At 37.5% G+C, this 13,864-nt stretch overlaps 2 protein-coding genes across 2 annotated transcripts in view; both read right to left on the reverse strand.

Annotated features, from left to right (window-relative positions):
* The window catches only part of LOC106070696 (uncharacterized), a 55,985-nt gene that overhangs the window by 14,311 nt on the left and 27,810 nt on the right, over nucleotides 1–13,864 (reverse strand). The window lies entirely within an intron of this gene.
* Nucleotides 2,591–3,596, reverse strand: LOC129924284 (craniofacial development protein 2-like). Its single transcript, XM_056018524.1, has 2 exons — nucleotides 3,213–3,596; nucleotides 2,591–2,722 (listed from the first exon to the last, which is right to left on the reverse strand). Exons 1-2 carry the CDS (start codon nucleotides 3,594–3,596, stop codon nucleotides 2,591–2,593), a joined length of 516 nt encoding a protein of 171 aa, XP_055874499.1.

A 13,864-nucleotide genomic window follows, 5' to 3' on the forward strand; every position in this document is an offset into this window, starting at 1 on the left:
AATTCTCACAAAATTTGTAATATTTTTACCGAGCTTATATCAAGCCAGTACTTCTGTCTGGTTAAAATCTTCTACACGTTATTTCTCCCGCTTCACATTCTCGGGTCAGGTTGATGCTTTGCACAATTATTCTTTGTCGTTGACAACTCTTGAATCAAAAATAATAAATTAACCAATTAGTTAATCAGGTAGTCGAAATTAATTAATTTTGTTTTAAAATGGAAATTGGCGAAATAGGCGACGGGTGACCTCGTGGCAATAATCACGAGAGTGTAGAAAATCAGGTCGTTCTTTTAAAATTTTAAACTAACAACGTAAGTATTTGACTAGCTGAGTGGCAAAACATGTTGGCTTCTTATCATTTAGGCTCGTGTTGGAATGTGAAAGTTGGAATGTGGAAGTTGAGGTGAAAAAATTGAATAATTTATTTCGATAAAAAGGCAAGGACGTTATGGGGGGGGGGGGCTAGAAGTAGGCCAATGTATGTGTGCTGGGGGGACGTTAAAAAGAGGGTCTTTCTAATTCAAAGTAACAATATTTGAATTCATGGTCTAAAAAGATTTTTTTTTTTTGGAAGTGAAAAAAAAGTAACGGGAATGTCGTGGGTTCGATTCCCATGCTTGCCATTCCTTTTCTCTTCTTTTTCAATGGGAGGCGCCTTGGTTGAGTGGTAAAGCGCTGGGCTTCTGAACCGGGGGCCCGGGTTCTAATCCTGGTGAAGACTGGGATTTTTAATTTCGGAATATTTAGGGCCTGAGTCCAGCCAGCTCTTATGGGTTCCTAACATTAGTTGGGGGGGGGGGGGGAGATAAAGGCGGTTGGTTGTTGTGCCAACCTCATTATACCCTCGTTGACCGTGGCCACAGAAACAGACGACTACTACATACTAGTGCTATAGATCGCAAGATCTGAAAGGGGCACATTACTTTTACTTTTCAATGTAAAAAAATAGAATGTTTAATTTACCATATTATTTCAACAGAAAAAAAGATTTTAATAAAAAAAATATTTTTATTTTAATCGTTGCATGAAAAACAAGAATGAAAACTATTATTTGTATTGTTTCGGTATAATATGAATGTGTAAGAGTGGTATGGTAAAAATAGCTCGTCTGCAGGAGTGTATTGCATCATAGGTAAGGATTTAACACGCTTTTACCTCATAATCAACATAGTGTATCCCAGAGACGGTAAAGCTCGGTTTGGAATTCTGGAGAATCTTTTTTATTAGAGGTACAGCTATTTATCTGTTTTATTGAGCTTATATGCTATCATCTTAAAAACTCAAGTTAACTATACTTTTTATAGTATTTTTTATTGAATAACTATTGTTCTAAGTTATTTTATTGATTGATTTATTGATTGGACAGTCTGTTAATTGAATGTGTGCATTTTGAGTCAGATCCTTCACTACACTATATATAGACATTTTCATCCAGTTATAGTTTAATACAGGGGTTCTCAACCTGTGGGTCGCGACCCCCTTAGGGGTCGATTGACGATAGGCCAGGGGTCGCCTAAGACCATCGAAAATATGGATTGTTTTTGTCTATTCTTCTATTGCTGTGTGGATGGGGGTCGCCGAGGAGTGAGATTGCAAAAAGGGGGTCGTCGAGCTTAAAAGGTTGAGAACCGCTGATTTAATGGATCGTGATGACCTACATCAACACCTTGACTGCATTATAAACGTATTTCGCGTATGCCTTTATAGTTTAGTCAATCAAAACTTCATCAAGTCGTAACATTAAATCTACAATGCACAAGAAATGAATACCCGCTGACGAGGCTCTGCCCCCTGATTACGGCGGTGCAATCACCAGGATTGATAGAAAGATTCTGGCGGCTTGTAGAAAGAAAAAAAAAGGTAACGAGATCTATAAAGTGTTTTTTTTTTAATAAAATAATGTCAAAATATAAAGTTTGGCTCTGAGCAACATGACTGTTTTAACCTAATGCAATTGATAGAGACTCGAGTTACGCAAACTCTTGCGGAGCTCTTTTATTTTGAGGTTGTTAAATTCAAATTTTTACTAAAAATTGGTCGCATTTGGATCGATTCTAAATATATTTTTTGACTTATTATGGAGAAACAATTTTTGTTATTGTTGATGTTTTTGTTGTTTTGTTTTTTATGGCAAAAAAAGAATTTTGTTCTTTAAGAAAAGTGGCTGAAGAGGAAAAAGTGGTTGGGTTGGCAAAAAACAATGTTTAGGTTAAAGTGTGGCTGTTTAAGTGAGAAGTTTTCTTTATGTTTATTAAAAGTGGTTGTAACGGTAAAACGTGGCTCTGTAGGTAAAAAGTGTTAAAAAGATGATGGTATAAATTATCCTTTAATAAATTCCACGATGGAAATACAAAGTTGATACAATTGCAGAATAACTAACATTATTCAAACACTAAACAATAAAATATGACCAACTCGTACTCCCATACAAAATGTGTAAGCGTTTAGCCCGAGTATCTTGCTGAACTAGTTTACAAAACGGTGAATCTCCTCAAACAAAAAGGGGACTCGTCAATAGCAAACAATTCGTCAATTAGATTTATTTTATTGTAATCTTATTTCTCACTCTACTAGTACGGCAGCGCCTCTAAAGCCTGCTCTGTGGGTTCTGGTTCAATTCTCTAAGATTGGGTATTCGTCTGTGTCTCCATCGAGTTTCAATCTCGAGCTCGTCAGTTTGACAGCCAAGCGGTTTACTCCACTCAGACACGAAGTAATACTAAACATTAAATAATAATTACAAATGTTGAACTTCAACATAATTTGGTCAAACTTGTGACTATTTTTTTAATTTACAAAACTTATATCAACTCACTCTGTCTGTCTGTCTGTCTGTCTGTCTGGAAAAAAGTTTGAACACGTTATTTCTCCCAAACCCATCCTCAGACCAAGCTGAAACTTTGCAAATTTATTTATTGGCGTAGACAATGCATGTGTATTTGTTTGTGCTTAAACTATGTGTTTCCACTTGAGAGGCTGTTGGATGCGCAGAGAGAAATCAAGCGCTCGCCATTATCACTGATGTTTTCTGCAGAGCCATATGGTCCCATTACATATTCAAAGCCAGTTCGGTTGGGATTGATTTTGCCGTTAAAATCTCCCATCAGTAGAATTAGGTCGTGGGTGGGTCTTTCATCAAATGTGGTTTGTAGTTGATTATAGAAATTATCTTTGATGGTATCTTCTGCATCCTCTGTAGGGGCATATACTTGGATGGTAGTGATTTTGATTTGGTTTGTTTGGAGTCGAGCTGTAATGATGCTGTCACTGATTGGCTTCCAAGCAATTAGCGCTGAAGCTGCTATTTTAGACATGATGATGCCTACACCAACAATGTGTTCCTTATCGTGTCCTGAATATATTATTGGCTTGCCATCATTAACTATTTGTCCACTTGATGTCCACCACATCTCGCAGATGCCAAGGATGACCAGCCGGTAAGAGTCAAACTCTCTTAAAAGCTGGGCCAGTTTACCACATTGGTTTAGGGTTCTTACATTCCATGTGCCTATAAGAGTCGGTTTCTTTGCGTTGAAGGGCTTGCCATGTATCGGGCATTGGACTTCCAGTTGGGTTTGATCCAACGCCGTCATCGGGGGTTGGCCGAACTCGCCGCTTGCATAGTTTTCTTCATGTATCGAGTTTGCCGTTTCTGTAGCAATTGTGGTTTTGCAGGGTGGGGTCGCTAGCCCCACGCCAAACCCTCCTCCTTTCTCACCCGGGTTTGGGACTGGCAGATACACAAAAAAACATGGCGATCACCAACTGGAGAAACCTTCAACGAGATAGATTACATTTGCATCTCCAAACGATGGAGGTCATCTCTATTAGACGTGCGGACCCGCAGAGTAGCGGATATTAGATCAGAACACTACCTTGTCAGTGGCAAATGTAAGCTTCGACTGAAACGCCAAACAAAACGAGCCACACGACCCCGCCCATTTAATGCAGAGAAGCTTAAAGACGTCAATATTGCAGCACAATACCAATTGAAACTAAAGAACGCTTCGAGGCTCTTGCAGATATACTGACCCTTGAAAAAGTGTGGGCCAACGTCAAAGATACCACTATTGCATGCGCGGAAGAAGTTATCGAAAGGAGGCGAGGTTCATACAAGGAACAGTGGATACAAGACAGAACATGGAAATTGATAGATGAGAGGAAAGAGGCCAAACGTAGACGAGATCAGAAAAATGAAACACAGGATCGCAGCCTAGCGGAAGAAGCCTATAGGGAAGCAGATCTGAAAGTAAAGAGAAGCTGTCGGCGAGATCAACGGGACTGGATTGAACAGAAGGGTCAAGAGGCACAAGCAGCTGCAAGCAGAAATGACACAAAAACTCTCCATCGTATTGTCCGAGATCTCACTGGAGCAAAGAGTGGACATGGGGCACCGATAAAAGACAACCAAGACAAAACTTTGCTAACAAAAGAAGAACAGGATGCAAGATGGGTAGAGCACTTTAAAGAGACCCTTAACCAACCATCGCCAGACCTAACTTACACATTCAAGGACCACTCTCCAGACAATGATCTCAAGGTCAAGACAGACCCAATAACTGCTGAGAAGGTTACCATGGACATTGAAATGCTAAAGAATAACAAAGCACATGGAGTCAGCAGAAATGCTAAATTATGGGGGACAGTGCGTTGTTAACAGAATGACTGATCTGTTAAATCTCTGTTAGCGTACTTCAATAGTCTCCGAGGACTGGCAAAAGGGAGTGATTGTAAAGCTTCCAGAAAAGGGCAACTTGGCAGACTGCAACAACTGGAGGGGCATTACTCTCCTCTCTGTCCCTGGCAAAGTTTTCAGCACTGTTTTGTTGAGACGGCTTCAACAGTCTGTAGATGAGAGACTCAGAGAAGAACAAGCAGGCTTCCGAAGAGGCAGATCATGTGCAGAGCAGATCTTCGTTCTACGAAATATCATAGAGCAAAGCCTTGAGTACCAACAACGGCTAACTATCAGTTTCGTAGACTTCACGAAAGCGTTTGATAGTGTCCACCGAGAATCACTATGGAAAATCATTAGAGAATACGGCATCCCAGAAAAATTCGTCCAGATCCTACGACACCTATACATTCAGTCTAGTTGCTGCATTAAAACAGAAGAAGGAACAACTGAGTTTTTTTTAGCATCGAGACAAGTGTGAGACATGGGTGCATCTTATCTCCCTTCCTTTTCCTCCTAGCCATCGACTACATAATTAGGATAGCCTTGAAACAGACTACCTTTGGTATTCCATGGCGTGAACAAATCCTAATGACGGACTTGGACTTTGCTGATGACGTTGCACGTTAATAAATGCATTCAAGAAATGACGGAGAACCTAGATAGAGAGGCAACCAAAATTAGCCTCCGCATAAACCTGGATAAGACTTAAATTTTAATAGTGGGATGATATCAGCAAAGGGTGCCCCTGTCAGACTTGGCGAGTCAAAGCTTGAAGAGCTGGACAAGTTCACTTACCTTGGCAGCATCATAACAAATGATGGGTACGCCTACCATGATGTAGCGTGCCGAATAGGAAAGGCAGGGAGCATTTTCCAAAGGCTGCAGCCTATTTGGACTAGCCAAGCCATTGGACTCGAGACAAAAATACACCTTCTCAACACAATCGTCATTCTAACAGCAACATATGCATGTGAGACATGGAAGTCATCTGTCAAAATTGAGAAAAGACTAAATGTGGCTCAACAAAAATGGCTGAGACGGATTTTGGGAGTCAGTTACACAGATCGGGTCTCAAACAAGGAAATTCTATGCCGAACTGGGAGTCGAACACTTAGAGAGGTTGTGACAGAGCGTCGCATGGGGTTTGCGGGACATGTTCTACGTCAAAATGAATAACGCAAACCAAGAGTTGCGATGACATGGAGGCCAATACGAGGAAAGCGCAAACAGGGACGTCCTCGTATTACCTGGCGCCACACCTTCATGGAGGACCTCAGAGCAGAGGACACCAGGTGGGAGGAGGCTTCAGACATTGCCAATGACAGATCTTTGTGGAGACAGCTTGCCGCTCAATGCGCCGAGGACCTAATTCTAAGTAAGTAAGACAATGCATGAATCAATAAAAAAAAAACAATTAGTCAATTAATAACTGGTTCTTAATTATTTTTGCTTTAACCAACTAGGGAATACTAACATGTTGTGGGTTTGGCTGAATTTAATCTTTTCAATTCTTTATTTTAACTTAAGACCTGCAGCCATACAAATATACAGTTCAGTGGCGAAGTCGATCTAGTAACTTGCAGCGACTAGAGATGCCAGGGGCATGAACAGTGTCCACGTGTTTAAGCGCAGAAAGCCAGAAGTCATGTAGGAGGACTGGTTATGTGGCTGTTGGGGCGGCCGGTGCGGCCTGGAAAAAAAATATCCCACCTAAATACACGTATAATATAAACGAAGTTAACGAACGTATGCTTTTTTACAAGGTGTCTTAATACCCACTTATAGCACCACTTATAGCACCACTTATAGCACCACTTGTAGCACCACTTGTAGCACCATTTATAGCACCACTTATAGCACCACTTATAGCACCACTTAATCTCCGGCAGCCCCTTCCGCCTTTCCTCGCTACGCCACTAGGGTCTTTTTGTCATTTCCATGGTCCTTCCAATACAAAGTTATAGTATATTTCCCGTTTCAGACCTTGCGATCTACGGGCCGATGATGTTATGGTCATCTGTTTCTTTGGCCAACTGTTAACGAGCAGGGTGTCATGAGGCCAGCGCAACGACCAACCGCCTTAATTTTCCCCAACTAAGGTCAGGTATCCATTAGAGTTGAGCGAACTCAGGGGAGCCCTCAGAATCTCGAAATTAAAAATCCCAGTCTTTACCAATATTAGAACCCTGGACCCCCGGTTTTTGAAGCCAAGCGCTTTACCACTCAACCAAGGCGCTTCCCATTAAAAATAAAGAGGAAAAAAATGGCATGCATGGGGGCTCGAGCCAACGACATTCCCGTTACTTTTTTTTTTACTTCCAATAAAACGGCCCCAGTCTTTACGAGATTTGAACTCAGAACCCCAGGTTCGGAAGCCAAGCGTTTAACCACTAAGCCACCTCGCCCTCCCCCCAATACAAAGTTATGCTACACACTGTTGTTTAGTTTTGTTCATGCCTTACTTAATAGCATGAGTCTTAAACATTGCTATTAATAAGCTCATTCCCTTAGCCTTTGGAGCAACTCAACTCAGAACATAATACAGAATGCTACTGGAGCTATTTAGCTACATCAGTCGCATTGCGAGCATATTGACAAGTATACTAGTTAGTTTCTCGTTGGCCAGGTTAGAAAAGGTTATACGTCCGCTTTGCCCGTTCCCCTGGGAGAGAGAGAGAGGGGGGAGGGAATGGGGGTGAGCAGTAGGGATAAAAGAGAACAGAAAGAAAGGGTGTTACTAGGATATAAAGTAAGGGGGGGACAAGGTTGGGGTGATAAGGCGTAGCATGCAGGCAGCTGTGGGAATGAAACGCTGAGCAGATAAGCCTTGCCAATAAAAAAAGTACTATTAAAATGGCGATTGTCTGAAAACAGTCATTGATTTACTATAAAACAATCATTTATCCAAAACTCGCCATGAAATAATATCAGAAGCTAAAATAGACAAGTCGATAGGCGCAACAATTTGTTTCTGAGCTGAAGAAAAAAAGAATATTCAAAACAATAACGCGACTGCGATTATCTTATTTTCAAAAAGTTTTTTTAAACTTCTAAAGTGTCTATTTTTAGAACGCTGAGTCCGTGTCTTTCTCTGTTTTCTATTCAATCTTTTATTGTTTTATCTGTTTGATATTAGAAACTTAGTTTGTTTTTTTTTTCCTTTACTAACTATTGATTTTTAAGAGAAAAAAAAAAGTTACTTGACGTCACTATTTAAAAAAACATTTTTTGTGACGTCACATCAATGAAATTCAAATAGTTAAATGGTAAAAGTCAAACGATACGTAAATATTAAAAATAGCAAATCGTTTAAGAGGCAAATTTTAAAATGGTTAAATGTTTAGAGTTAAACAATACATAGTAAATTTTTTAATTGGCAAATAGTTGAATAGTTAAAAGTTAAATAAGTAAAATATACATAAAATACTTTTTAAAAAAATTCACATATCCTCCTTCACAAAACTGATGGCTGTTACGTTTCGTAAGAGCGAAGAATGTATTCTTAATAAGTAATGAATAATAGATTTTTTAAAAAAAAGAACAAAAACATTTTCTACCCCGCCCCAATTCCCCTCCCCAAGAAAAAAAATCCTGCTTAAGCGTATGTCTAAATCTATTCAGTCAGAGCATATGAAGTAGCTCCTCCTTCGTGATCGAAGGTGTGCACATTTCTCATATATCTTATGGACTCGAAAATGACTCTTAAGTCCAATCCTCGCTTTAAAAAGCCCTAGGCATACGTGGCATGGGTAGATTGGGTCAGATGTAGTCTTTCAGATAGGCCTGCTTCTTCTCTCAGCTTTTTGTTGGTTCGGCTCTCTTTCACTCTCTCAAGAGCTCCTTCAAGGATTGCGATATCGACATTCACGGCTGCGAAGCACTAGCTCTCGATTGCCCCTCATGGCGTGAAGCTCAAGTTTTGAAGCAAGAATAAGTGGTCAGAGTAGACTATATATTATTATTATGATAAGCCTCTTGATCTAGACTTTAAAGATGGTGCGCAAAATGTTCCCAAACATCTATTAATTTATTAAACTCTCATGAACAAGACTTACATGCGGAAATACCCGAAGACGTAGCCTGTTTAAGATAAAGATTGTCTAATCTTCTGGCCATATTAAAAAATTTTTTTTCTTATTTGAAAAATTGTAACGGTCAAACTAGAGTTTTATCACTGAGGCCAAATAACTAGTAATTCTTTTCCTAAAGATATACATCAGCTGTCAAATTTCTAGGAAAATCATTTAAGCCGTTTTCGAAAACCGCGTCCACCCACCCACCCACCCAAGATTTTGAGTCCATAAATTTGCAAGCTGAACAGAGGAATTTATTTTTATAAATATTAAATAGTTAAATGAATACATTTTAGGACAGAAAAATAATTTCTATAGTAGAGTGAACATTCTCTGTTAGTGGAGTTATGTCATTTTCTGTTAAGTTTTGTTTGTTAGTTTTGTTGTTTTTTTTACAAAGCTTATATCAACTCACTCTGTATGTCTGTCTGTCTGTCTGGTAAAAAGTGTCTACATGTTATTTCTCCCACACCCATTCTCGGATCAAGTTGAAACTTCGCACAATTATTCATTGGCATTGACAAAGCATGAATCAATAAAATAAAAAGTAACCAGATATTCCATTAGTAACTGGTAATTAATTATTTTATTTGATACCAACAAGAAAAACTAATCCTTCAGTATTCACAGATATGGCTAAATTTGTTGGATTTTGTCCCCTGAAATAATTGTTAACTCTATGTCTCCTTTCTGTACTCTCCTATCAAGTTGATACTCTAAACATTTATTTATTGTATATAACAAAACATGAATCAATTAAGAAAAATACCCAATCAGTCAATTAATTAGCAAACTAAAGCAAAGTTCCCCTTTCAGACCTTGCGATTTATAGGGCAGATGATGTAAAGGTCATCTGTTACTGTGGCCATTTGTTAACGAGGGTGTTATGTGGCCTGTACAACGACCAACCGCCTTTACTTTCTCCAACTAATGTCAGGTATCCATTAGAGCTGGGTAGACTCAGAGGCGCCCAATGATCCCCCCAAAAAAATCCCAGGATTCGAACCCGGGAGCTCAGTCAGGAGGCAAAGCGTTTTACTGCTCGGCCACTGCACCTCCCAGTCAATTAATTGTTGGTAATTAATTATTTTGTTTGATATCGTATAAGGAAAATAGCTTGTACATTATTGATAGACATAGGATTTTTAATATTTTTGTTCTACACTTCCTCTATTCAGCTTGCAAATTCATGGGCACTCGGTTAAAAGAATAAGGGGGGAAAACCGTGACATGATTGCAACATAGAAATAAAAGTAGAAATAATACATTATACACTAGACCATAACTTATAAACGCAAACATACAGACCTAATAAAATACTCAGAAAAAACAAATATAAGGACACTATAGCCCACTTCATATGGTATGACTACTGACTACTAGCCCATAGTGCCATTAGAGTATGAACAGGTTGCTTGAATCAGCCAAGAAAACCAACATCTTAGCAGAGTTTATGTCTCTAACTTACAAGCATGACTAGATTAAAATATAGATACGTTTATGACGTAATTATAGTATGTTAAGAAGGAACGTCTGGACTATACAAGATAAAAAGACGCCCGAAAGCTAGCATCACTGGCACTGGTATATCCTATCATGACATAAAGATAACAGAAAACAAGAAAAACCTATTAAAAAAAAATACTTTAAAGGAAAAAAAAAGCTTATATTTAGTATAATAGTATCAAGTAGTGGGGATTAGTCTGATAAATTTACGATGCAATTACCTAGACATATAAACCTGTGCGATTAGAAATATTTTAGCTAATTGTTTTTCTTTAGCTTTTAGCTTTCTCAATGCGCTACGATCCTATCACTGGCCTGGACCAGTTGGGAAAAGGGGGAGGGAAGAATGGTGCAGTTCTGTGATTGTTTACACGATCGTTGTTGTTTTTGTTCGTGGCTCGAGTCCTCAAGGGGACTAATTCAACTTATACCACCACGTCTGTCAAGTACGATTTCTTTCCCTTGTCCAATTTACCAAAAAAAAAATTAATTAGAAATAGTTAATTAACTAATTGGTTAATTTTTTAAATTGATTCTTGTGTTTTAGGTAAAAGATATAATTGACCTCATTCACCAATCGTAAACAAACAACATTTTGCCACGTGGTTCTCTATCTCTTCTATACAAATTACGCAATCCATAAAGGCTGTCACGTAATACGTAATTTTCATTGTTTATCAATATTATCACGTGGATAAATGTTGTTTGTTTACGATTGGTGAATGGGGTCCAATGTGCGAAATTTCAGCTTAATCCGAAATTGGGTGCGCAAACTTGTGACCAGAGACAGAATCGATATATGCTTTGTAAAAAAAAAAATGTATACTCGAACTGAAGATCTCTGTGTAGGATGATACACTGGACACGGGTCATGCAAAATAAACACTCACAAATGAGACTAGCCTGTATGAACTTATCGTGAGAGATTCAAAGAAAAGCTAAAGAAGTTGTGGCTTTATCAAGTGAGGCAAGTTGAGGCGGTCACAATATTTGTTACATGTTTCTCTAAGATTATTTTTTTTTTTGCATTAATATTCATTTGCACTTTTGTGGGTATTTTTTATTTCTTATTTATTTCTAAAAAAAAAAAATTACTTTTCTCTTTTTCTTAGCAGTTACCAAATCCTATCTTATCTTTTCTTATATAATACAGACGTTACTTCAAAAAAGATGATTACGTCCTACGCGTCATGCATTTAGTCATGCATATTAACCAATGGCTTAAATTCTGCCGTCATTGGTTTTTCTGGCTGGCTCAGGCAACCCATTCCATGCTCTAATAGCACTAGGGAAGAAGGAGTATTTGTACAAATTTGTCCTAGCATATGGGACGAAAATTGCCCCTTTATCTTTGTGTCTTTCTGAGTATTTCATTAAATTTTGTTTTTGTATTTGAAGATTATGGTTCAGTGTTTTATGTATCATGGCTTCCATCCTGAAGGCTTTCTAAATTTAGTGATTTCACTAAAGGTGTTACTCTAGTCAAATGTGAATATTCGTTTGTTATGAATCTCACTGCTCTATTTTGTGTCTGTTCCAGTTTCTTAATGTTTTCTTGAGTTGAGGGGTCTCAAACAGAGGATGCATAAGGAAAATCTGCTATTGTCGTTGTGTTGCATCTCAGTCTGTCCGTCTGTTATGGTTAAATCTCAAAAGCTAAAAGCCATTTTAAATTAAATTCAATAAATAAGTGCACTATCTACTTGCCGTTGTCTGAAAGCGAACCCTTACATTTTCAAATGTAATATGCAAGTTCTTTTTTATTCGTATACATAAACACCATTTTTAATACAAGTTCTAAAAATCTTACATATGTGGTATATATATATGAGAAGTTTACATGCCAAATCATGAGACAACAAAGTTATGAACAACTGAAAGCTAAATGTCAATACTAATAATAATAGTATGCTTACTGTAGTTATAGACATGACCATACCTTAATAAGGGTAGATGCGTAGCTAAATTGCAAATGTAATATGTCTGCTTGTTTTATGGTATTAAGATGAAGAGTCATGTGGAACACTACATTCCTTCCCAAAGACGCGGCTTACTATTATTATTATCATCATCATCCTTATTAATACTTTTTTTGTGAAATATAATGTGGGTATACCACAGGGCGACACCCAAAAGTTTGTGTAACATAAACTTCCTTAGGTATCTTGTATAGTTAAAAAGTTATTTTTAATCTATTTCTTTGGTCCGCTACATTAGTAACTTGGTTGAATCAAACTTATAAGTTGATTGTAAAAAAAAAATCTCTTTTCACAGATTGCGATCATAAAATACAATAAAACCTTTTCTTTTATTAAACATTTTTAACAATCAACAAGGTTACAAAGACAGTTTGTGTGGGAACACAAACTCAAAATCGGTCCCCGAAAGTGGTCCACCCAGGCAGGTTTCAATATTTTCAGAAGAATATCGGTATTTAATTCTATCAGAAGTGGTCCATCCAGGCAAGTAAAAAGGCAGGTTTCAATATTTTCAGAAAGAATGTCAGAATGAAATTCTAGCAAAGGCAAATGACAGAGACGAATGGAGAAAGAAGGTTGACAGATCCTGTATGGTGCCCCAAAGGTCAAGCAGAACAAGGAATAAGTGAAAGTGAATGTGAAGTTAGATGTGAACCTGGCCTAACTGATGTCTTATAAAGAGTATCTAATTAATCTAATTGTTTTAGAAAGGGTCAATCTCTTATTCAAAGCCTCAAGCAAACAATATTTCCGTAAAAAAAAAATTCCTTTAATTTTGTGTTCCATGGTTTCCTTTGTGCCCTGTAGTTCACGCGATAGCATGAAAAACTACTTATTTATTGTTGTTTTAAATTATGTCCAACTTATTTGCATAGCAAATAGATTTTTACTCTTTAAAAAAAAAGTTAACATTTTTTGTGTGTAAATGTAGTATTCAGTATGACAGAACTTACATAACTTAGCTAGCAATACAAATGTAATAAATAATATTTTTCTATCAAAACTCAAAATTCATTTGCATAAATGTGTTTTAAAAATTACACAGTTTTATTTCCCTTATTAAAAAGCCTCCAGTGTTTGTTACTATCAATAGTGAATAGTTGTAAAAAGGGTGTATTTTTATGAACAAAACTGCTTGCATAATTGATTTAAAAAATTAGATTTGTAACTTTCAGAAAAGAAAAAAAGTAGCCGTTGCATCAGAACTTTGAATAATCTAAAATATCATTATGTCCGATTTTCATTTTCTCTAAACGGGACGGACGGATGGACAAAACTATAAGCGTCTTTTCCCCTTTCGGGGGCCGCTAATAAACATAAATTTAATAAATATTTCATTTTCTCGATTCTTAAAAATTAAAGTCATTTTTTTTTATTTTGATGAAAACAAACGAAATTTTAATCCATGATTATCATTAACAAGTAATTTAAATGTATCTATTGCATTATACACTAAAAACACTGCCATGAACGCCCTCTGGTGTTTGAACCGGAAGGACTACTCCTGCAATGCCCTGACAAATGGAATGTGCAGTGTAGTATCTCTTACGTTCTATATGCGTTACATAACAGCGCTAGATGTACAATTTTAACTCTTTATCTCCGTAATTATTTTTCCACGTTCT

This window comes from Biomphalaria glabrata, chromosome 1 (assembly GCF_947242115.1).
Source record: "Biomphalaria glabrata chromosome 1, xgBioGlab47.1, whole genome shotgun sequence".
NCBI lineage: Eukaryota > Metazoa > Mollusca > Gastropoda > Planorbidae > Biomphalaria > Biomphalaria glabrata.

Excerpts from the sequence above, each read along its gene's own strand:
- LOC129924284 (XM_056018524.1), bottom strand. The coding sequence starts at position 3,596 with ATGACGGCGTTGGATCAAACCCAACTGGAAGTCCAATGCCCGATACAT. Across the intron at positions 2,723-3,212 it reads TCAAAATCACTACCATCCAA|TATTACTTCGTGTCTGAGTG; the intron begins GTATATGCCCCT and ends TTTAATGTTTAG.